The 23951-nt window shown below is 42.8% G+C and overlaps 1 protein-coding gene across 3 annotated transcripts in view; it reads left to right on the top strand.

The window, feature by feature from the left end:
• LOC137371882 (contactin-associated protein-like 5) overlaps window positions 1–23951 on the top strand; it is a 761481-nt gene that overhangs the window by 653355 nt on the left and 84175 nt on the right. For all 3 annotated transcript variants that reach the window (XM_068034863.1, XM_068034865.1, XM_068034866.1), the window contains one exon: window positions 9915–10048. In XM_068034863.1, the coding sequence (XP_067890964.1) occupies window positions 9915–10048 (134 nt within the window). The remainder of the gene's footprint in view (window positions 1–9914; window positions 10049–23951) is intronic.

Raw genomic sequence — 23951 nt, 5'->3', positions numbered from 1 at the left:
GCTGCTTGATGGCACTGTTGATGACACCTTCCATCACTTTACTGATGATTGAAATTAGGCTGATGGGGTGGTAATTGGCCGGGTTGGACTTGTCCTGCCTTTTGTGTACAGGACATACCTGGGCAATTTTCCACATTGCAGGGTAGATGTCAGTGTTGTAGCTGTACTGGAACAGCTTGTCTAGGGGCGCGGCATGTTCTGCAGCACAGATCATCAGTACTATTGCCGGGATATTGTCAGGGCCAATAGCTTTTGCCGTATCCAGTGCCTTCAGTCATTTCTTGATATCACGCATAGATTTAAAGTGATTGGTAGAAAAATTAGAGGGGGTACGAAGAAAGACTTTTCACCCAGAGGGTGGAGGGGTTCTGGAACTCACTGCCTGAAAGGGTAGTTGAGGCAGAAACCATAAACTCATTCAGTCTGGATATGCACCTCACCTGTCGTAATCTGCAGGGCTATGGACCAAATGCTGGATTGAGTCTATTTGCTGTGGAAATTGGAAATGATTTTTATACACCCTTTATACAAGCTGCACTGTTTTATGATACCATTTAGAAGACTGCCTATAGAATGGGTGGATCGTTTTTCGGCCGGCACAGACACGATGGGCCAAGTGGCCTCTTTTTGTGCCTTAAACCTTCTATTCTATTCTATTATCAAATTTTAACATCAGGGTGCCCGTCAAGTATAAAGGAAAGCAGATCATTTTGACATACTACTTAACATTCAGATTGACATTGTGATTTAAAAAGCTTATTTTTTTCTTGTGAGAAATCATTTTTCAGCTATATTAATCAAACTTTATCAAGTTATCACTCTTAAATATGTTAAAGCATATCTTTTAGAGCAAAATTTTTATTTTTAAAAAGATGTTTTGAAATGCTGCCCACTTGCACTGGTTCATGGCAGATTTTGTGTTTGGTGATATGCAGATGAATTTGAGTGGGTGGAAATTTGGGCAGAACTTCAGCACATAATCTCTCTGACTCAGAGGCGAGAATACTATCCGATGGGCCGTGGCTGAAACCATACATTTATCAGGGAGTTTGCTTTCGATGCCCGAATTTAATTCAGGATGTCGTGGGTGCTGTTCCCAATAACGGTTCAGTTCCTGCCTCAAGTATATTTCTGGAGAAAGAACAATCCTACACAAAGCCCCAGGAGGATCACTTCTCATAAACTCTCTTAATGCTCTGAGCTACAGCAATAAAAGTGGGGGAGAGAAAAAAAATATTCGCTCAGCTGTGATTATTAAAAAACATTTTGCAGACTCCATGCGTAGCAAAATAAGACCTTAAGGCCATGGGGACGAATTGGCCTGTTACACTCTACACTCTAATCAATGATTATACACTACAGCATTCATTTATCTGATTGAGTCTATTTGCTGTGGAAATTGCAAATGATTTTTACGCACCCTTTATACAAGCTGCACAGTTTTATGACACAGTTTAGAAGGCTGCCGATAATTGAGTAAGTTCATACTTCAGGATCTACCCTGATAGCTAATGGATAAAGGCAGTGTTACCAACACCTACCTACTGGAAGAGCCCAAGTTCAATGCACAGTTCGCCCTGAGTTATCGGATTTCAATTGGTTTGCCAGTGTGGCTGCCAAATTAGCTTTAGTGCATCAGACTTAGGAAAAGGAGAAATCAACCAAGGTCCCTGCTCCTGATCAGGAACTACTGTTGGAAGGTGTTTGTGTGGGTAGACAAGGCCAGACTGGGCTCTAATGTGCCCCCCATAATAAAAGCTACGTAACACTCACTGTCAATGCTCGCACATGACAAAAGGCCAGTTGGACTAGATACCTATTTTGCAGCTTCCCCAACTCCAGACATGGTAATTCATGAGAAAACATGAATCATAGCCAAAATGTTCTCCTGCACTAATTTTGTTCGTCAAAGGGGGATGGGAGAAATTTTCTTGATATTTCCCCCCACTGCCCCTTATTTGCCTGGGTATTTTAAAATTGTTTTTTCACCTCACCCAGGAGATCACTTGGCTTTTTGGTTGGGTGGGGAATGTGTACATTGTGATGCATAAGGCAGTGCTGTTAAGTGGGACAGGCTGGATGGACCTTGCTCATAGGAGCTCCCTTTGATTCCCCCAAAATTGGCACCAGACGTGGAAAGGTAACTTCAGCTTGAGTCAACGTAAAGGAAGAAAGAGCTGTCAGTTCAGATTCACATTTTTTTTTTAAACCACAAATATAGGAAATAGGCAGTGAAAAGCAGAATGTGCTGCAAGTACACAGTAGATTCCTCAGCATTTGTTAAGAGGGAGGACAGATTAAACCTTCTGTTACACTTGCTCGTGAATGTTTGAAAGAGAGCCGCAAGCAATTGATGTTTCAATGTGTTGGGGGCACTCGATAACAAATGAACAAAAAGCAAAATACTGCCAAAGCTTAAAATCTGGAATGAAAATGGAAAACACTGGTGATTCTCAGCAGGGATACACTGTCTATCAAGAAAACACGTGTTGCTTGACATTTCACACTCTAAACCCTTCCTCAGAACTCCTGTAATGTCTGTTCAAAGTAGAACTTGTTTACTTATTTTTCGCCCTTTCACCTGCACAATGGAAAGATGTTTAAAATGGATGTTTTCCAATTGCTAAGTACACCTTCAGCTATCTTTAACATTCTCTTGTGACTAAATGATGATATCGGCTACTGGATGAAGTGTTTAGGGAACTCCAAATGACAGAATCTGAGATTTCATTAAAAGATTATATTTTAGTGAATGATTAAACAGAAAGGGAAGTTCGATGTCTAAATGTCCATCTTGAACTCTGGGGAACTGTGTAAAAAATCATGTCATGCAGCTTCCTATCATCAACAAAGGTGTGGTGTACAATCTCTTGGATGTCATTAATAGCTGCTATCACCATTCACTTTCAGACATGTCTTTACTTACAGCATGATTCATAAAAACGAATCAGTGCCAGGGACCCAGTGACTGCCACAATATCCTGTGGATTCAGGCTCAGTTTGTCTGAACCTTGGAGTTGTGCTTTAAATTCTCTTCTTTATGCTTCAGTGGATTGCCTGGCATAAAATTGATTGTGAAAGGTAGCAACTGCTTAAAGAAAGTCACAATCGGAATACATCCCAGATATGCATTTCTAACTAGCTAGGTATGTAGTTGTAAAAAGGATTGGAGCCATTTGATACAGACATTGTGATGGGGGTAACTGCAAAGTCGTTCTGGATGTAAGAGTTTGGACAAGCTGACTGATCTTTTGTCTGATCTTCTCCTTGAGAAACATGGCTGCTACTGTTGCATGCCCTGCTTTTTTAATGGCTCTGAATTTGCAGTCAGTGGTGACGGAATGATGTTCGGTACTGTTAGAGATGCCCACAGACTTTTGTGCAACAACTTACAATGCCTAGAAATCCTTTCCTGCGTGGCACCCTTTACAAATAAATGTGGCATTTGTAAACAGGGCATGCAATAATGTGTCTCTTCAGTTACTAAAACTGAAGATTCCTCATTGTGATGTGTCGATTCTAAACCAGAAAGTACAAGATAGAATATTTATTTCAATGTAAAATCATATGTAGAAAGTGAAATAAAGAGAGGGAAGGATGGATGGAATTAAGGGTGAGAGAACAAATAGACAGAAAGAAAAAGTTTTTTAAAATCTTTAAATCTCCAACGTTAATTATATTCTGAAGGAATGAGACTTCACATTTGTAAAATTTAGATTTCAGGGCCAGAAAGGTTGTTTGGCAACAATTAAAGACATCACATTGCTAAAAATTGACTTACATCTGAATGCACCAGCCCTAATTTTTTCTGGCCATGTTTCATGGGTAATTAGCAAAACTTCATGCCCTTCATGTGCTTTGATGCTGAATCTATTGCTGAGTTACCAGTATAGAGCAGCTTGTGGAAGAGCAGAGGAAATCATAGAGCAACTTTCATATTTACCTGTTTAGTTGTGAATGTACGGACTCTGAAAATTTATGTTTGATTTACTCCATTAAAATATTGAATGGTGATAGCCTCACCATATTTCTGATAGCAAAATTTGGCCAATATCTTTATTTTCTTCTAGTCTTGCTTTTTGAAGTGTGGCAGCTGTATGAATGCAATTTCTGTCTTTCCATACTTCACATGGATTACATAACATGCCCCTTGTTTACATATGTAAATCCTCTGAAAATCATCTGAGGCCAACATAAACAATGGGTGTATTTCAGGCACCCTCACTGTACAGTGCATATCCCTAATAAATAGGTCATTTTTTGCCGCATTTTTCCCCCTCTGGACAAATTTCTACCTTCAGACCTTTGTCCCTTTATGTTTCTGTACACCAGAATGACCAGGCATAATCATATCTATCATAAATACTGGAAATGCACAACAGCTCCATCAGTATTTTTAAAGAGCTAAGACAAGTTAGTCATTCAACTATCGCAATGCTTTTTTTGGTTGATGGCCCATCCTTCACCCTCCATCAACTTGAGTTTGTTCAAAATTCTGTTGCCCGTATCCTAACTTGCACCGAGTTCCATTTACCCATCAACTCCCTGCTGACTGACCTCCTCCCGTTTCCAGTTGACCAATGCTTCATAATTAAAATTATTATACTTTTTTTCAAACCTTTCCGTGGTCTCCTGCCTATCTCTGTCACCATCTACCGCCCTACAACCTCTGGGATATCTCTAATTCTGGCCTGTTATGCAACCTGACTTCCTTTGCCCGATCATGGGGGCTGCACCTTCAACTGTCTTAAGGCCTAAGTGTTGGAATTCCCTGTTTTCCTCCAAAAAGTCAGTTGGTGAAGGATAGAACTGCACACATTTATATTTATTCACAGAGTCGCACATTACAAGCATACACCTCCTAACCCAACAGCCACAGTTTCAGTCTGTGTCAATTCATCGGGATTCAAGTGAATCACAAATTAATGTTCACCACCTGCATACAATTAATATATATTAACATTTCCTGCCTCAATCTCTTCACCATTCTCTTGTTTTTAAGATATTATTTTAAACCTATCCCTTTGAACAAGCCTTTGGTCACCTGTCCTTCATATCTCCTTTGGTTTATTATCACTTTCTGTCTGCTTATGACCCTCTGAAACACCTTGGACATTTAATTTTGTTAAAGGTTCTATATAAATGCATGTTGTTGCTGTTGATAATATATTAATGTTGATAATATATTAATGAAGATCATACATCAAAATTGAAATTTATGCTTCAATGTAGTTGCTGCTTCAGGATCTGTAGTATGAGGCTCTGAAAGGGTCAAAGTACAGTGAGAGTAATCCCTCCAACTGTAGTGCTGACGTGGTAATAGTCACATGAGCAGTAAGCTTGGAAGGAGCAAGAAGCACCATGAGAAGTGCTAGCTAGAGATCTTAATGGAGAGTGTAAATAGAATGCAAATATAAATAAAGAGTTATGGGTTTGAAGATGGTACAAGTTGAATTCAATTAATAAATCTGGAATTAAAAGCTAGTCTAGTGGTGACTATGAAACCATATACGATTGTTGAAAAAACCCATCTGGTTCACTCATGTTCTTTAGACACGGAAATTTGCCATCCTTACCTGATCTGGCCCACATGTGACTCCAGACCCAAAGCAATGTGGTTGACTCTTACATGCCCTCTGAAATGGTCTAACAAGACACTCAGTCGTATCAAACTGCTGCAAAGTATAAGGAAATGAATGAGACCAGAGGGACCACCCAGCATCGAACTCGGCACCAGAAACGACAATGGCAAATCCAGCTCTGTCAATCTTGCGAAGTCCTCTTTACTAACATCTGGGGGCATGTACCAAAACTGGGAGAGCTGTCCCACAGACCAGCCAAGCTACAGCCCGACATGGTCATACTCATGAAATCATACCTGACAATGTCCCAGACAGCACCATCACCATCCCTGGGTATGTCCTGTCCCACTGGCAGGACAGGCCTACCAGAGATGGCAGCACACTGGTAGACAGTCAGGAGGGAGTTGCACTGGGAGTCCTCAACATTGACTCTGAACCCCATGAAGTCTCATGGCATCAGGTCAAACCTAGGCAAGGAAACCTCCAGCTGATTACCACCTACTGCCCCCACCTTGGCTGATGAATCAGTACTCCTCCATGTTGAACACCAGTTGGAAGAAGCACTGAGGGGAGCAAGGGCACAAAATGTACTTTGGATGGGGGACTTCAATGTCCATCGCCAAGAGTGGCTCGGTAGCACCACTACCAACCTAGCTGGACATAGCTGCTAGACTGGGTCTGCAGCAGGTGGTGAGGGAAGCAACAAGAGGGAAAAACATACTTGACCTCATCCTCACCAATCTACCTGTCGCCGATGTATCTGTCCAGTATTGGTAGGAGTGACCACCGCACAATCATTGTGGAGACAAAGTCCCATCTTCTCACTGAGGGTACCCACCATCATGCTGTGTGGTACTACCACCATGCTAAATGGGATAGATTTTGAACAGATCCAGCAACTCAAAACTAGGCATCCATGAGGCTTTGTGGGCCATCAGCAGCAGCAGAATTGTATTCAACCACAATCTGTAACCTCATGGCCCGGCAAATCCTCCACTCTACCAGTTCCATCAAGCCGGGGGGACCAACCCTAGTTCAATGAAGAGTGCAGAAGGGCATACCTAAAAATGAGGTGTTAGCCTGGTGAAGCTACAACACAGGACTACTAGCATGCCAAACAGCAGAAGCAGCATGCAATAGACAGGTTTAAGTGATCCCACAGCCAACGGATCAGATCTAAGTTCTAGAGTCCTGCCACATCCAGTCGTGAATGGTGGTGGACAATTAAACAACTGACAGAAGGAGGAGGCTCTACAAATATCTTCATCCTCAATGATGGGGGAGCCCAGCACATCAGCAAAGGACAAAGCTGAAGCATTTACATCCATCTTCAGCCAGAAGTGCCGAGTAGATGATCCATCTTGGCCCCCTGCTGAAGTCCCCAGCGTCACAGATGCCAGTCTTCAACCAATCCAATTTACTCAATGTGACATCAAGAAATGGCTGAAGGCCCTGGATACTGCAAAGGCTATGGGCTCTGGCAACATTTTGGCAATAGTACGGAAGACCTGTACTCCAGAACTAGTCACGCCCCGAGCCTAGCTATTCAAGTACAGCTACAACACTGGCAAATTACCTGGCAATGTAGAAAATTGCCCAGGTATTACCTGTACACAAAAAGCAGGACAAATCCAACCCAGTCAACTACCGCCCTATCAGTCTAATTTCGATCATCAGCAAAGTGATGGAAGGGGTCATCGACAGTGCTAACAAGCAGCACTTGCTCAGCTATAACCTGCTCAGTGACGCTCAGTTTGGGTTCTGCCAGGGCCACTCAGTTCCTGACCTCATGACAGCCTTGGTCCAAGCATGGACAAAAGAGCTGAACTCCAGAGCTGAGGTGAGAGTGACTGCCCTTGACATCAAGGCAGGATTTGACCAAGTGTGGCATCAAGGAGCCCTAGCAAAACTGGAGTCAATAGGAGTCGGGGGGGAAACTCTCCACAGCTTGGAGTCATACCTAGCATAAAGGAAGATGGTTGTGGTTGTTGAAGGTCAGTCACCTCAGTCCCAGGACATCACTGCAGGAGTTCTTCAGGGTAGTGTCAGAGGCACAACCATCTTGAGCTGCTTCACAATGACCTTCCCTCCATCATAAGGTTAGTAATGGGGATGTTCGCTGATGATTGCACAATGTTCAGCACCATTTGTGACTTCTCAGATACTGAAAGTAACCCATGTCCATATGCAACAAGACATGGACAACATCCAGGCTTGGGCTGATAAGTGGCAAGTATCATTCGTGCCACACAAGTGCCAGGCAATGACCATCTCAAACAAGAGATAACTTAACCATCTCCCCTTGATGTCAATGGCATTACCATCGCGGAATTCCCCACTATCAACATCCTGGGGGATACGATTGATCAAAAACTGAACAGGACCAGCCACATAACTGCTGTGGCTTCAAGAGCAGGTCAGCGGCTGGGAATTCTGTGGTGAGTAACTCATCTCCTAACTCCCCATTGCCTGTCCACCATCTGCAAGGCACAAGTTAGGAGTGTGATGTAATACTCTCCAATTGTCTGGATGAGTGCAGTTCCAACAACACTCAAGAAGCTCCGCACCATCCAGAACAAAGCAGCCCACTTAATTAGCACCCCATCCACCACCTTCAACATTCACTCCCTCCACCACCGATGCACAGTGGCAGCTGTGTGTACCATTTACAAGATGCACTGCAGCAAATCACCAAGGCTCCTTTGATAGCACGTTCTAAACCCACAACCTCTACTACCTCGAAGGACAATGGCAGCAGATGCATGGGAACACCACCACCTGCAAGTTCATTGCCGGAGACAGACATCCCGCCCCCTCCTCGTAACTGAGGGACGGTGGGGGGTGGCCTACCCCGGCTATTTAAATGAGCCGCTGCGTTTGGAATCCCGGCGGCTCTTTGGTGTTTGGTCCTTCGCCATGAACTTATCGAATCCAACCCAATGTTTCTGCTGTCTTATATTTTAAATTACATCGTGCATTTTGTTCCTTGATGCTATGTCATTTTTCATGCTGAATTTTTCATTGAGTTTATTTGTATTCTCTACACCACCCAAGATTATAGAATTATTCTTCCCAACAGGCTTCAGGCAGTTTTCGTTATTGCCCCAGACCAAAATGTTTTTTTGAGGGGCTGTGCCTCATAATCGTGCTTATCCTAAAGTACTGCAGCTCATTTCTGTTCCTCATAACCTCTTCAACTTCGTACATCGCTGTGCCGCTTTGTCCCAGAGGTTGTTCACACTTCTTTGTCTCACTCGTCTTCATTTTTGCCTGCATGTGTCTAAAAGGTATCTTTTGACATTCACCCATCTTGGTTCCTACTTTAATCTGTCCCATTTCTGAATACTGATTTTATATAACTTCGCTGTCCCATATTCTTTTGAATAGTTTCTCCCTCCAATTTTCTTCCCTTTTTTGCCTCCAGTTCCTTGGTCACAGTTGGCCTCTGGAAACTAATCCAAAGGGCACTTCTCATGCATGAAGGCCTTTCAGCCATGCAAAGGATCATAGCCAGATCCTGTCCTCATCTGATAACCACATGCACAAACACACGGGTTGTCCAAACACACAACACAACACTCCAATGTAATCAATACAATGCAACACAAATGCTGAATGTCCAAACACACAACTCAACACACCAATGTAATCAATGCAATGCAACACATATGCTGAATGTCCAAACAACACAACACACCAAAGCAATGCAATGCAACACACAAAATGCACAAACACACAACACGTATGTACAACACAACATACACAAACCAAAACAACACAACGTATCTGATGAAAGGTCACAGACCTGAAACATTAAGTTTGTTTCTCTCTCCACAGATGCTTCCAGACCTGCTGAGTATTTGCAGGGTTTTCTATTTTTACAGCACAACACACTCCCAACACACACAATACAACCCAACATAACAGCACTGCAGACACACAGAACATACACAAACACACAACAAATGTATGCAATACTCATGCAAAGCACATCCACACACACTCAGAGCATACAGAACGTGTGCAGACACGAACACACACGAGCACAGCAATCAGCAGCAGGCGCTGTGTTTGCTTTTCCTTCTCCTTAGCCCAGGTCGTCCCTACTGTAAGCCTGCCTGAGCATAGCTGACCTAGCTCATGCTGGGATCAGACTGGGAATCGTCTGGGCCTGTACAACTTAATTCCAAACCCAATGATTTATTTGTCAACTGAGGAATCAGGCAGCATAACGCGTAGTTGTAAATAAGTTGATACCTGTTAGATGACCGAGTGCCGTTAGACAGCATCTGATCCAAGCAACAAAAATGATTGAACTTTTGTTTATTTCAGGGAGCCTTCAGGTCAGATACAGACTTGACAATGATAAAGATCCTGATATCTTTAGTCTCAACAGTGGAAACTTAGCAGACGGACATCTCCACACTGTCAAAATCGACCGAGATGGGCCAAGGGTTCACATTGAGGTAAGAAGACATAAATAAAATCATCTATTTTGCCATGGGTGTATTCATTATTGGGAGCTATGGTTAGAAGCCTTTGGAAAATTTAATTTGTAGAAAGCTGAAGGATACTCATGTAAAGCATCTTGTTTTAATAATTATAAATCATTGCTGTTTTATTACTTATAATTTAGTTAAAGGTAATAAACTATGGATGATACATGTTTATTAATTTTGGTTATCAAGCAAATAACATCAACTAAAATTTGATCAGCGCTTTCTAATCAAGAAAAGTAATGATGAGGTCCTGCTAAGAAGAACATGTAGATTATTGTTTCTGCAATTGTGAAGCTATTTAAACCAATGCACCATGGCTAAACAAGACAACACTAACAGGGTGTGACATGGTGTCCATTTTTTAAAATATTATAGGCCCAGAAATTGCCAGGAAAATAATGGCAAGTTCACTGTGCTCGCCATTACTAGTGCATAATGAGACATAAGAACATAAGACATAGGAGGAACAGTAAGCATTTGGCCCCTCGAGCCTGCTCCACCATTCAATTACATCATGACTGATCTAATTGTGGCTTTAACTCCACTTTCCTGACTGCCTCCCATAATTCTTTACTCCCCTGTAGATCAAAAATCTGTCTCGCTCAGCCTTAAATATATTCAATGAGCCGGCCTCCACTGCTCTCCGAGGTGGAGAATTTCCAATGATTAATGACCCTCTATGAGAAGAAATTCCTCCTCATCTCTGTCTTAAATGGCCAACCTCTTATTTTGAAACTGTGTCCCCTAGTTCTAGATTGCCCCACAAGGGAAAACATCCTCTCAGCATCTTCCCTGTCATGCCTTCTCAGAATCTTATATGTTTCAATAAGATCACCTCTCATTCTTCTGAACTCCAATCAGCAAAGGCCCAAGCTGCTCAACCTTATCTCATAAGACAACCCGTTCATCCCAGGAATCAGCCTGATGAACCTTCTCTGAACTGCTTCAAATGCAAGTTTATCCCTCCTTAAGTAAGGAGACCAAAAGTGTATGCAGTACTCTCACCAACGCCCTGTACAATTGTAGCAAGACTTACCTTCTCCAACCCCCTTGCAATAAAGACCAACATTCTATTTGCCTTTTGAATTACTTGCTGTACCTGCATGCTAACTTTTTGTGGTTCATGTACAAGGACACTCTGATCCCTCTGCAGTCTCTCTCCATTTAAATGATATTCTACTTTTCTATTCGTCCCACCAAAGTGGACAACCTCACATTTTCCCACCTTATAGTCCATCTGCCAAATTTTTGCCCAGCAATTTGTGGTGAGGAAGAGATAGACCATGATGTGTGAATCACTACGAATTGCTGAACGATTTGTGCTGTTCCACCATTAGCCTTGTGATATAAGAACTTGGCATCAGCCTTCCCATGAGTCCAGAAATTGCTGGATTTATGCCATAGATACAAATGATACAACATAGATACAACACTGCAGACATTTAGGTCTGATATTTCATATTGGAATGGCTTTGTTCAGGATATGATTTATGGTCCTGACATGAAGCTCAGACTTGGAAGGGAACAATCGATAGTGTGGAGTCTCAATCCTGCAGGTAGTAAATTGTTCTTAAGAGGTTTTTTACATTTAAAATTTCATTCCTTTTTCCTTTCTTCCTTTTTTACCTCTCCCTTAATCTGATCTTTCTTTCCCTCTCTTTATTTCTCTTTCTAATTTGTCTCTAATTCACCCATAAGATCATAAGAAATAGGAACAGGAGTAGGCCATTCAGCCCCTCAAGCCTGCTCCACAATTCAATAATATCATAGCTGATATGATTTTGGCCTTAACTCTACTGCCTGCTCTCCATAACCCTTTACTCCCTTGTAGATCAAAAATCTGTCTAATTCAGCCTTGAATATGTTCAATGGGAGAAGAAATTCCTCCTCATCTGTGCCTGACAACATCTACCCTGTCAAATCCCCTCAGAATCTTTTATGTTTCAATAAGATCACATCTCATTCTTTTAAACTCCAATGATAATAGGCCCAACCTGCTCAACCTTTCCTTATAAGATAATCCCTTCATCCCAGGAATCAGCCGAGTGAACCTTCTCTGAACAGCTTCCAATGCAAGTATATCCCTCCTAAGTAAGGAGACCAAAACTGTATGCAGTACTCTAGGTGCCCTGTACAGTTGGAGCAAGACATCCCTACTTTTATACTCCAACCCCCTTGTAATAAAGGCCAACATTCCATTTGCCTTCCTGACTACTTGCTGTATCTGCATGTGCCCTGTTTGTGATTCAAGTACAAGGACACCCAGATCCCTCTGCACTGCAGCATTCTGCAGTCTCTCCATTTAAATAATATTTTGCTTTTCTATTCTTCCCACCAAAGTGGACAACCTCACATTTTCCCACATTATACTCAATCTGCCAAATTTTTGCCCACTTATTTAACTTAACTATATCCCTTTGCAGACACTTTGGGGGAATTTTATGCTGCCCCCCACATCGGGTTTGGAGGCAGAGACAGCATATAATTGCGTGGAATTGTGGCGGGGGAGGGAACCCGCCACGTTCCCGCCTCCTTCCCCCCTCCACACAAATTAAGTACAGGCCAGGAAAGCCTGTGAATGGCTGAACTGCCCTGCTGCCAATTGAGGCTCTTAAGTGGACAATTAATTAATAAAGGGCCTCATTCTGCCGTCGGCAGAACTAGTCCAGCGGCGGGTGGGCCTGTCGTTACACAGGGAGCATGCCAACCTGTGTGGGTAGTTTGCCGGCTCCAGAGGTTTGGAGCATTGCGGGGTGGTGTGATGTGGTCCCTTGTTAAAAGGCACTCAGTGGCTGGACAAGTGACCTGACCTTGGGAAGAGGGGCCCACTGAGAGCCACCCCCCTGGCCTTGCTGCCAACCCCCCCTACACCCACATCCCCCGTGACCTCCACCCAGTAAAACTCCTCCCACTGAGACTTATCTGTGGACTGGTTCCAAGGCCTCAGGTGAGTGCTCTACCAGAAAAAGCCACCGCCTCGGCAGTGCCGCTGCTCAGTTAAAGGTTAGCCGACAACTCTCAACAGACTGGACTTCCGTCGCTGGGGTCCTTGATCCCATGGAAAGCCTGCCGCTGTCCACTTGAGCACCTAATTGGCACTGGATTTGGCAGGTCATTCCCAGAGGAGACAATGTGGGGCTCTAGCTGGCACTTTGCCAGTGGACGAGACCCCCATTGCCAAGACAAAATCCCAGCCTTTGTGTCTTCCTCATAATTTGCTTTCCTACCTATCTTTGTATTATCTGCAAATTTGGCTACAATACACTCAGTCCCATCATCCAAGTCATTAATATAGATTGTAAATAGTTGAGGCCCCAGCAGTGATCCCTAGTTACAGTTTCCAACCTGAAAATGTCTCATTTATCTCGACTCTCCTGTTAGCCAATCCTCTATCCATGCTAATATATTGCCCCCAACACCATGAGCTTTTATTTTGTGTAGTAACCTTTTATGTGGCACCTTATCAAATGCCTTTTGGAAATCCAAATGCACTACATCTACTGGTTCCCCTTTATCCACCCTGCTCATTATATCCTCAAAGAACTAGAATAAATTTGTAAAATACTATTTTCCTTTTGTAAAACCATGTTGACTCTGCTTGATTGCATTATGATTGTCTAAATGTCCTGCAACTACTTCCTTAATAATGGATTCCAACATTTTCCCAATGACAGATGTTTGGCTAACTGGCCTATAGCTTCCTGCTTTCTGTCTTCCTCCTTTCTTGAATAGAGATGTTACATTTGTGGCTTTCCAATCCACGGGGACCTTTCCAGAATCTTGGGAATTTTGCAAGATTACAACAATGCAGTCACTATCTCTGAAGCAACTTCTTTTAAGACCTTGGGATGCAGGTCTAGAGGTCTAGGGGACTTGTCAGCCTTTAGTCCCTTTAGTTTTCTTCGTACATTTTCTCTAGTGATAGTGATTGTTTTCAGTTCCTCCCTCCCTTTTACCTCTCGATTTTCTACTATTCCCAGGATGCTTTTTGTGTCTTCTACTGTGAAGACAGATGCAAAATACTTGTTCAAATTCTCTGCCATTTCATTGTTTCCCATTATTAATTCCCCAGTCTCATCTTCTAAGGAACCAACGCTTACTTTAGCTACTCTCTTCCTTTTTATATCTTTGCTCTGTTTCTTCCTCTATTCTTAAATTTTGCTTCTTGAGGAGATATACCATTGGACCCAATGTTCATGAGGTCCCAGGCTCCCCGTCGACCTCACATTTCCAGAAATTTGCGGTGCAAAAATAACACGACCTGAGAGTGAGTGAAAACACCAAATTCACAGCAGTCACTATGAGGTGCCCTGCATCAGCAATTTCTAGCCCAGTATGAATTGGATCTAAATATATGAGTTAATTATTTCATAGAAGCATAGAATGATACAGCATAGAAGAAGGCCACTTGGTCTAGTGTGCCTCTGCTGGCTCTTTGTGGAGCTTGCCAATTAGGCCGACTCACCTCTTTCCCCATAGCCCTTTACTCCATCGAGATCCTTCATGATTTTGAGCACATCAATCAAATCCTGACAGTATACTTACAATAAATTTATTTGTTAGCAGTCTGGATAAATTTAAAGTTGTGTATCTCGGATAAATGATGAATATCTGTCTTTAGGATGAGACCCCCTCTGCCCTCTGAGGAGGATGTAAACATGCTACAGACTTTTATTGTTGCATTTGTTGTTTCTTTTTTGTATCAGCTTTCCAACATTCGCAGTTTCTTTTGCTTTCTTTCATTTTAAATCTAATCTGTTTTGGGGACCGAGTGATGCAATAGGATAGCTCCCTTACCTTTTATCTCTGTGAAATTATGTCAACTCCAGTCCAAACTGATGAAGTGAAAGAATCCTCTGCTGATTATACTCTCAAGAGGTCAGTCAGTGTCTGTGGAAGAAAAGAGAAACAGAGTCAACGTTTCATGTCGTTGGCATTTCAACAAAACTGGGAAAAGCTGGACATGTAACAGTTTTTAAACAAGTCCAGAGGCAGGGAAAGGGAAGCTCCTCTCTGCAAAGGGTTTAGGCAGCCTTGCTTCTACCTTTAAAGAAATATGCTGTGGATTCTGGAAATCTGAAGTAAATGTAGAAACCACTGGAAATACTCAACAGGTCAGGCAGCATCTGCAGACAGAGATGTTTCAGACTGATGACCTTTTGTAAAATGGTGCAAGAAACCATAGGGTGGAGTGCCCATCATCTTCCCGCTGCCATACCATCTTGCCAGCAGAAGGGAAGGTGGCGGGCAGAGGCCAATTGAGTCACTTAAGTGTCCAGTTAAGGTCTGCTTTCTTCCGCCACTGGCATTTTATCAATGGCGGGAGTAGCCCTCCACTCTGGTGGTAAACCCTGGCAATCCAATGGGCTGCGGGAAGGCCCTCCTAATTGGGCATTCTTTAGCCTACGGAGGGGCCCCCTGGCAGCAATGGCTGCTCCCACAGCAACAGTGCCTCCTGTCCTCACCAAATGTTTTCCCTCACTGGAGCCTGTCTGACTGGCCTCAGCACTCCCAGATCCCACTTACCCAGTTGTGAAGGCGCCGTCCATCCACTGCATCCTCTTCTTCCAGGTGCACTCCCAGCTCATGGGGGTGCATGGTCTTCCTTAATAGGAATGGCAGCCCCGGTGGCAGCTACTTAATTGGCCACTGCTGGCAAGATCTGGTCCTGCAGACCGTCAAAGCGGGGTCACAGAATCACGGAATTGTTACATTACAGAAGGAGGCCATTTTGCTCATTGTGTCAGCACCAGCTCTCTGAAAAACAATTTACCTCATACCATGCCCCTGCCTTCTCCCCATAGCCCTGCACATTCTTCCTTTTCAGATAACAATCCAATTCCCTCTTGAATGTCTCGATTGAACTTGCCTCCACCACACTGTCAGGCAGTGCATTCCAGATCCTAACCACTCGCTGCGTGAAAATGTTTTCCCTCATGTTGCCATTGCCAATTACCTTAAATCTGTGCCCTCTTGTTCTCAATACTTCCACCAATGGTAACAGTTTTGCGCGATCTACCTTGTCCAGACCCCTCGTGATTTTGAATACTTCTTTCAAATCTCCTCTCAACCTTTTCTTCAAGGAAACCAGTCCCAACTTTTCCAGTCTATCTACGTATCTGAAGATCCTCATCCCTGAAACCATTCTCATGAAACTTTTCTGCACTCTCTCAAATGCCTTCACATCTTTCCTAAAGTGTGGTGCCTAGAACTGGACACAATACTCCAGTTGAGGCCGAACCAGTCTTCTATCACATAAGTTGACATAACTTCCTTGCTTTTGTATTCTATGTCCCTATTAAATTAAGCCTAGGATGCATTTTATGCTCTATTAACCACTCTCTCAACCTGTCCTGCTACCTTCAATGATTTATGCACAAATACACCCAGGTCCCCCTGCTCCTGCACCCCCTTTAGAATTGCATCCTTTATTTTATATTGTCTCGCCACGTTCTTCCTATCAAAATGAATCACTTCACACTTCCCTGCATTAAATGTCATCCGTCACTTATCCTCCCATTCCACCAACCTGTCTATGTCCTTTTGAAGTTCTAAACTATTCTCCTTACAGTTCACAATGTTTCCAAGTTTCATATCATCAGCAAATTTTGAAATCGTGCCCTGCATACCAAGGTCTAATATATATCAGGAAAAGTAAGGGTCCTAACACCGACGCTGGGGAAGTCCACTACAAACCTTCCTCCAGTCCGAAAAACATACGTTAACCACTACTCTCTTGTTTCTTGTCACTCAGCCAATTTCGTATCCATGTTGTTACTGTCCCTCTTATTACATGAGCTAAAACTTTTCTCACAAGTTTGTTATGTGGCACTTTATCAAATTGTTTCTGGAAGTCCATAGACACCACATTACCAGCATTACCCTGATCAAATTTCTCTGTTACCTCGTTAAAAAGCTCCAGCAAGTTAGTTAAACATGATCTTCCCTCACATATCCATGCTGGCTTTCCCTAATTAACCTACATTTGCCCAAGTGACTAGTAATTTTGTCCCCATTTACACTTTCTAGAAGCTTCCCACCACCGAAGTTAAACTGACTGGTCTGTGGTTGCTGGACTTATATTTACACCCTTTTTTGAACAAGGGGTAATCATTTGCAATTCTCCAGTCCACTGACACCACCCCTGAATCTAAGGAAGATTGGAAAATTATGGCCAGTGCCTCCGCAATTTCCACTCACTTCCCTCAGTATCCTTGGATGCACCTTATCCGATCCTGGTGCCTTATCCACTTCAAGTACAGTTAGCCTATCCAATATCTCCTCCTTATCAATTTTAAACCCTTCAAGTGTCTGAATTACCTCTTCTTTCACGGTGACTTGCACAGCATTATCTTCCTTGGTAAAGACAGATGCAAAGTATTCATTTAATACACATGGCTGCCTCCATGTGTAAATCTCCTTTTTGGTCCCTAATCGGCCCCACTCCTCCTTTCATCACCCTTTTCCTATTAATATTCCCATAGAAGACTTTTGGATATCTTTTTATATTAGCTGCCAGTCTCTTTTCATACTCTCCCTTTGCTTCTCTTATTTGCTTTTTCACTTCCCCTCTAAACTTTTTATATTCCGCCTGGTTCTTGGTTGTATTTTCCACCTGACATCTGTTGTAAGCACACTTTTTCTTCTTCATCTTAATCTCTAGCTCTTTATCAACCAGGGAGCTGTGGATTTGTTTGCCCTACCTTTCCCCTTCATGGGAATATTCTTTGGCTGTGCCGAATTATCTCTTCTTTAAAGGCAGCCCATTGTTCAGTTACCGTTTTGCCTGCCAACCTTTGATTCCGATTTATCTGAGTCAGACCTGTTCCTACCCCACTGAAGTTGGCTTTCCCCCAGTTAATTATTCTTACTCTGGATTGTTCCTTGTCCTCCATAGCCAACCTAAACCTTATTGTACAATGATCACTGTCCCCTTATTGTTACCCTACTGACACTTGATCCATTTGGCGCAACTCTTTCCGAAGAACTAGATGTAGCAGTACTTCCTTTCTTGGACTGCTGTTGCAAATTCTGCTGAACATACTCTGCTCCTCTCTGCCCCTTAACTACTGCTATCCCAGTCTATATTTGGATAATTAAAGTCCCCCATTATAACCTCTCTATAATTCTTGCACCTCACACTTTTGGACTCATCAGTGGGATCGTGCCACAATGATTAAATCCAGCCCCAGATATCCAACCACTCATTTTTGATGTCCTAATCAGAAACGCAATGAGCCACATCTGGGTTCTCAATTAACTGTGTCTGGCTAGTAGCTGAACTTAAGAACATAAGAAATAGGAGCAGGAATAGGCCATTCAGCCCATCGAACCCACTCTGCAATTCAATGAGATCATGACTGATCTTCAACATCAAGACCATTTTCCTGCACTATCCCCATAACCCTTGATGTTTTTAATATGTAGAAATCCACCGATCTCAGTCTTGAACATATTCAAGAATTGAGCCTCCAAAGCCCTCTGGGGCAGAGAATTCCAAAGATTCACCACCCTCTGAGTGAAAAGATTCCTCCTCATCTCAGTCCTAAATGGCCTGCCCCTTATTCTGAGACTGTGCTCCCTGGTTGTGGACCCCCCCCCCCGCCCCAGCCAGGGGAAACATACTTCCTGTATCTACCCTGTCGAGCCCTGTAAGAATTTTGTATGTTTGAATGAGATCACCTCTCATTCTTCAAAACTCCAAAGAATAAAGGCCCAATCTGTTGAATCTTTTCCCATAGGACAATCCCTTCATCCCAGGAATTAGTTTGTTGAACCTTGGTTGCAGTCCCTCTATAGCAAGTATATCTTTCCTTAGGTAAGTAGACCAAAACTGCACTCAATACTCCAGGTGCAGTCTCACCAAGACTCTATATAATTGCAGTAAGACAACTTTACTGCTATACTCAAATCCTCTTTTAATGAAGGCCAACATATCATTTGATTTAGATTTAGATTTTGATTTAGATTTGATTTAGAGATACAGCACTGAAACAGGCCCTTCGGCCCACCGAGTCTGTGCCGACCATCAACCACCCATTTATACTAATCCTACACTAATCCCATATTCCGACCACATCCTCACCTGTCCCTATATTCCCCTACCACCTACCTGTACTAGGGGCAATTTATAATGGCCAATTTACCTATCAACCTGCAAGTCTTTTGGCTGTGGGAGGAAAGCGGAACACCCGGAGGAAACCCACGCTCCTTAATTTTTTGCTGTACCTGCATGTTAGCTTTCAGTGACTCATGAACAAGGACACCCAAGTCCTTTTGAAGTTCAACGCTTACCAGCCTCTCATCATTTAAGAAATACTCTGTATTTCTGTTTTTCTTACCAAAGTAGATAACCTCACATTTCTTACATTGTATTCCATCTGCCAAATTTTTGCCCACTTGCTTAACCTCTCCAAATCCCCTTGAAGCGTCTTTGCATCCTCCTCACAGCACACAGTTCCACCTAGTTTTGTGTCATCTGCAAACTTGGAAATATTGCATTTAATCCCCACATCCAAATCTTGATATAGATTGTGAATAGCTGGGGCTCAAGCACTGATCCTGTGGTACCCCATTAGTCACAGGTCTGAAATCAAGCGGGCCGCATGCCAAAGAGCCGCCGCGATTCCAAGCACAGCGGCTGATTTAAATATCCGGGGTGGCCCATCCCCACTGATCACGTGGGGGAGTTGGGATGTCCATCCCAGGCATTGGGATTTTTAAAGGGCTGTGAGCCCGACCAGCAAATTTAAATATTTCACGTTAAATGGCATTTTAAAAAAAAACTCTCTTTTGCCCCTCTCCCACCCTAACAATTAATTAAATTATTTGCCCTTTCACCCAAAACACTTAGCTTTACCATCTGAGCTTCCCCCCCCCCCCACCCCAAACTGCATAAACTTTAAACTATAACTTTTCCCTGTCCTGTACACCCATGACATTATTTTGACCCTGTTCTCCCCCCTCCCTGACTGATAAACTTACTTCCTCCCCACGTGTTGCACCTAGTTTCCCCGGACGGGGATCCGAAGGTGCAGCAATACTGGCTGCTGGGCTGAAGATCGCAGCGGGATTTCAGGAGATGACGGAAGAGTAACTAATATAGGCATTTTAATTTATTTAAATATTATATTGCGCTCCCGTCGCCGAGCGGCAGGGGGGCTGCCACGAGGCGACGCCGCCACCGGCAATGCCGGGTCGTGCCCTGCCGGTGTCGAGGTCCGAGGCTGGCCTCCTCCGGGGCCATCTTCAGGCCCCCCCTGACCACAGATCCTGACATCGAGGGCTCTATAGAATCTAGCCTACAGTCTGAAAATGACCTGTTTATTCCTACTTTCTGTCCATTAACCAGTTCTCAATCCATGCCAGTATATTCCCCCAATCCCATGTGCTCTAATTTTATTTACCAACCTCTTGTGTGGGACCTTATCAAAAGCTTTCTGAAAATCTAAATATACCACATTCACCAGTTTCCCCTTATCTATTCTGCTAGTAACATTCTCATTAAACGCTACCAGGTTTGTTAAACATGATTTCCCTTTCATAAATCCATATTGACGCTGCCCAATTCTACCATTATTTTTTAAGTGTCCAGTTATCACATCCTTTATTATAGATTCAAGCATTTGCCCTCTGACTGATGTTAGGCTATCAGGTCTCTAGTTCCCTGTTTTCTCTCTCCCTCCTTTCTTAAGTAATGGGGTGACATTTGCCACTTTGCACTCTGCAGGAACCATTCCAGAGTCTACAGAATTTTGAATGATGTCCATCAATGTAACTACTATCTCTAAAGCCACCTCTTTCAGCAGCCTGGGATGTAGATCATCAAGTTCCGGGGATTTATCTACTTTAAGTTCCATTAATTTCTAAAGTACTGTTTTTTACTAATAATATCTTGCAGTTCCTTGTTTACACTAGTCCCTTGATTCTCCATTATTTCTGGGAGGTTTTTAGTATTTTCCTCCATGAAGACAGACATAAAGTATTTGTTTAGTTTCCATGCCATTTCCTTATTCCCCACTATAAATTCTTGAAACTCTGCTTGTAATGGACCCAGATTTGTCTTTGTTAATCTTTTCCTTTTTACATACCTATAGAAGCTTTTACAGTCTGTTTTTATGTTTCTCGCTAGTTTACTCTCAAATTCTAGTTTCCCTTTCTTAATCTTTTTCTTGGTCCTCCTTTGCAGAATTCTGAAATGTTCCCAATCCTCAGGCTTACCGTTTTTTTGGCAACTTTAAACACCTCTTCCTTTGCTCTCATACAATCCTTGATTTCTTTCATTAGCCACAGTTGGAACACTTTCCTTGCTGGATTTTTGTGCATTAGAGGAATGTATGACAGCCCTGATGTAGTTGAGGAAGTGGGTTGGGGGGGAGGTTGGTGTCAAAGATGGATCCTTGGGGGACTTGCAAGATCAAGGAAGAGAAGCCATTGCTAGATGGCTATGATAAGATAGATAAGAGTGGAACAAAGTGAGGGCTGTCCCACTGAAGATGGAGGGCAGAAGTGTCATATCAGTATGGTGCAATTAACCATGTAAAATCTGCAATGAAGATAAGGACTATGCCCCATGGTCACATAGAATACTTTAGCAGAATACTAGTAGCTTTACTCATTTGTGTGATAGACAGGACGTTTTTTTGACTTGATGGCAGCATCCTGTTAGTGGCCAACACCAGACGTGTTGCTACTGCATAGTAGCAGCGTGAAACAGCTAGCTTTACCTGTTGCCCAAATTTTTGGGATACATTACTCTTCCAGGGTAATTTGAGGTAGACTGGGCACTTTTCAGGACTGAAAAAGATGACCGTAGGCCATTTGCGCATACTAGAAGCTACATATATTAATACACAGTGCCCTGTTCTTTGCAGACAGAAAGAATATGTACAAACATTGCGCCTGTTTCAACTGAACAAAATAAGTGACAGCCATTCGATGGTTTATTGCTCAGGGCAATGCCTTGACCAATCAGAGTCAAGCTACCTGATGTTACGTTCAAACAAAGCTTGCAAACTGTCAGTCACCATAAATTGGTACATTCTCCATGGCAACGCTTCTTCCAATCAGAGTTCACTTGCCAACCAAGCAGCACTCCCTTCATACGCAGCATAAATTGTTATTTTCCCTTACATTGATTGTTCTTGCGTATTGTCCTGATGTTTACAAGAGGAAAAGCTTCAACAAGATGTCTCTATTTTCAGCAATACTCAAGTTCTGTACTATGAAACCACGACAAGTAGCTTTATGAGTAAGTGCCATTAATACAAGCATGATGAAATGATGCTATTGTGTTAGCATCAATTACTAAATGTCTTGGTACGTGCTAAAATTAAAGCAAAATTCTGCAGATGCTGGAATTACTCAGCAGATGTGGCAGCATCTGTGGAGAGAGAAACAGAGTTGACGTTTTGAGTCAGATAGAATTCTTCTTCAGAATATGCCCCTCCCACCTTTTCACATTAGAAAAGTCCCCATTTTGGAGCAGCATTGACTGTTTTATTATTTGTTTTCATCTCTGCTTGCTTTGCAACATGAATGTGTGGTGCTACCAGGAGCATGTATGGAGTGTATTCCATTGTCCGATAATCACCTGCATTGTTCCATCTGGAACCCAATGTGTTCTGAGCCTTTTGGCAGTTTCAAGATTAATTGCACAGTGTTTTGTATAATATTACAATGTGTGCAATTCGCACCTGCACCATCATTATATATTGGCACTCATTATGGAGGCACTTTGTTTTCTCCACATGCTCCGGGTTGTTTAACTGTTGCTGTTTTCTCCTGGCACAAGTGGGTAGTTCTGCCTGCAACAGAAACAATCTCACTGTAATTGGGAAGCCATGTCAGTGCAAACCTACCCAGAAGCCATTAAATAGCTGTTTATTTCTGTAGCCTGGAGAGATCACTGCCAGTTAGACAAGTTAGAGAAGCATGTTCGTTTGTCTAATGCCTGAGCAAACCAGATGAAGAGCAGGTCTCAGCGCCTACGTGACACCCCGAGCGTATTGAAATATTCACCAGAGGAATTGTTTTGAGAGCAAGTTGTGCATAATTACAGCATCACACCATTGATTCACTAAAATGAGTTTGCACTACTTAACTACACTGTACCTTTTGGTGTGTCGAGCAGCTGCAGGTGCTTAACATTAGCATAACAGAGGAAGGACTTCATTACTGCAGCTGGATCATTAAGTTATCTGGAGTACAAGTACACCGCTGCAAAGCCAAGTCCCCATATAGCTTTTGAGATGGGTAGGTGACAGAAGTTTATGACCAAGAAAAAGAAAGAACTTGCATTTATATAGAGCCTTTCACAACCTCAGGATGTCCTAAAGTACTTTACAGCAATGAAGTACTTTTGGAAGTGTCGTCACTGATGTAATATGTACACAGCAAGCTCCCACAGACGGCAACATGATAATCACCAGATAATCTGTTTTAGTGTTGTTGATTGAGGGATAAATATTGACTAGAACACCAGTGGCAAAAAATCCAACAGATCCTGGTGATCTTCTTTGCTAAGGATTGTGACATAGTAGCCATCACGGAGACATGGTTGAGGGAGGGGCAGGATTGGCAGCTCAATATCCCGGGATATAGAATCTTCAGGTGAGACAGAGGAGAGGGTAAAATGGAGGGGGCATTGCAATATTAGTTAAGGAGTCAGTTACTGCAGTAAGAAGAGATGATTTCTTGGAGGGGGCTTCAAATGAAGCTTTATGGGTAGAGTTTAGGAATAAAAAAGGGACAGCCACATTGCTAGGTGTTTATTATAGACCCCCAGATAGTCAGCGGGAAATTGAGCAGCAAATATGTGCGTAATTTGCAGAGGTGTGTAAAAATAATAGGGTAATTATATTAGGTGATT

Source organism: Heterodontus francisci, chromosome 7, assembly GCF_036365525.1.
Source record: "Heterodontus francisci isolate sHetFra1 chromosome 7, sHetFra1.hap1, whole genome shotgun sequence".
Lineage (NCBI taxonomy): Eukaryota > Metazoa > Chordata > Chondrichthyes > Heterodontiformes > Heterodontidae > Heterodontus > Heterodontus francisci.
This window is presented reverse-complemented; position numbering and strand designations above follow the sequence as displayed.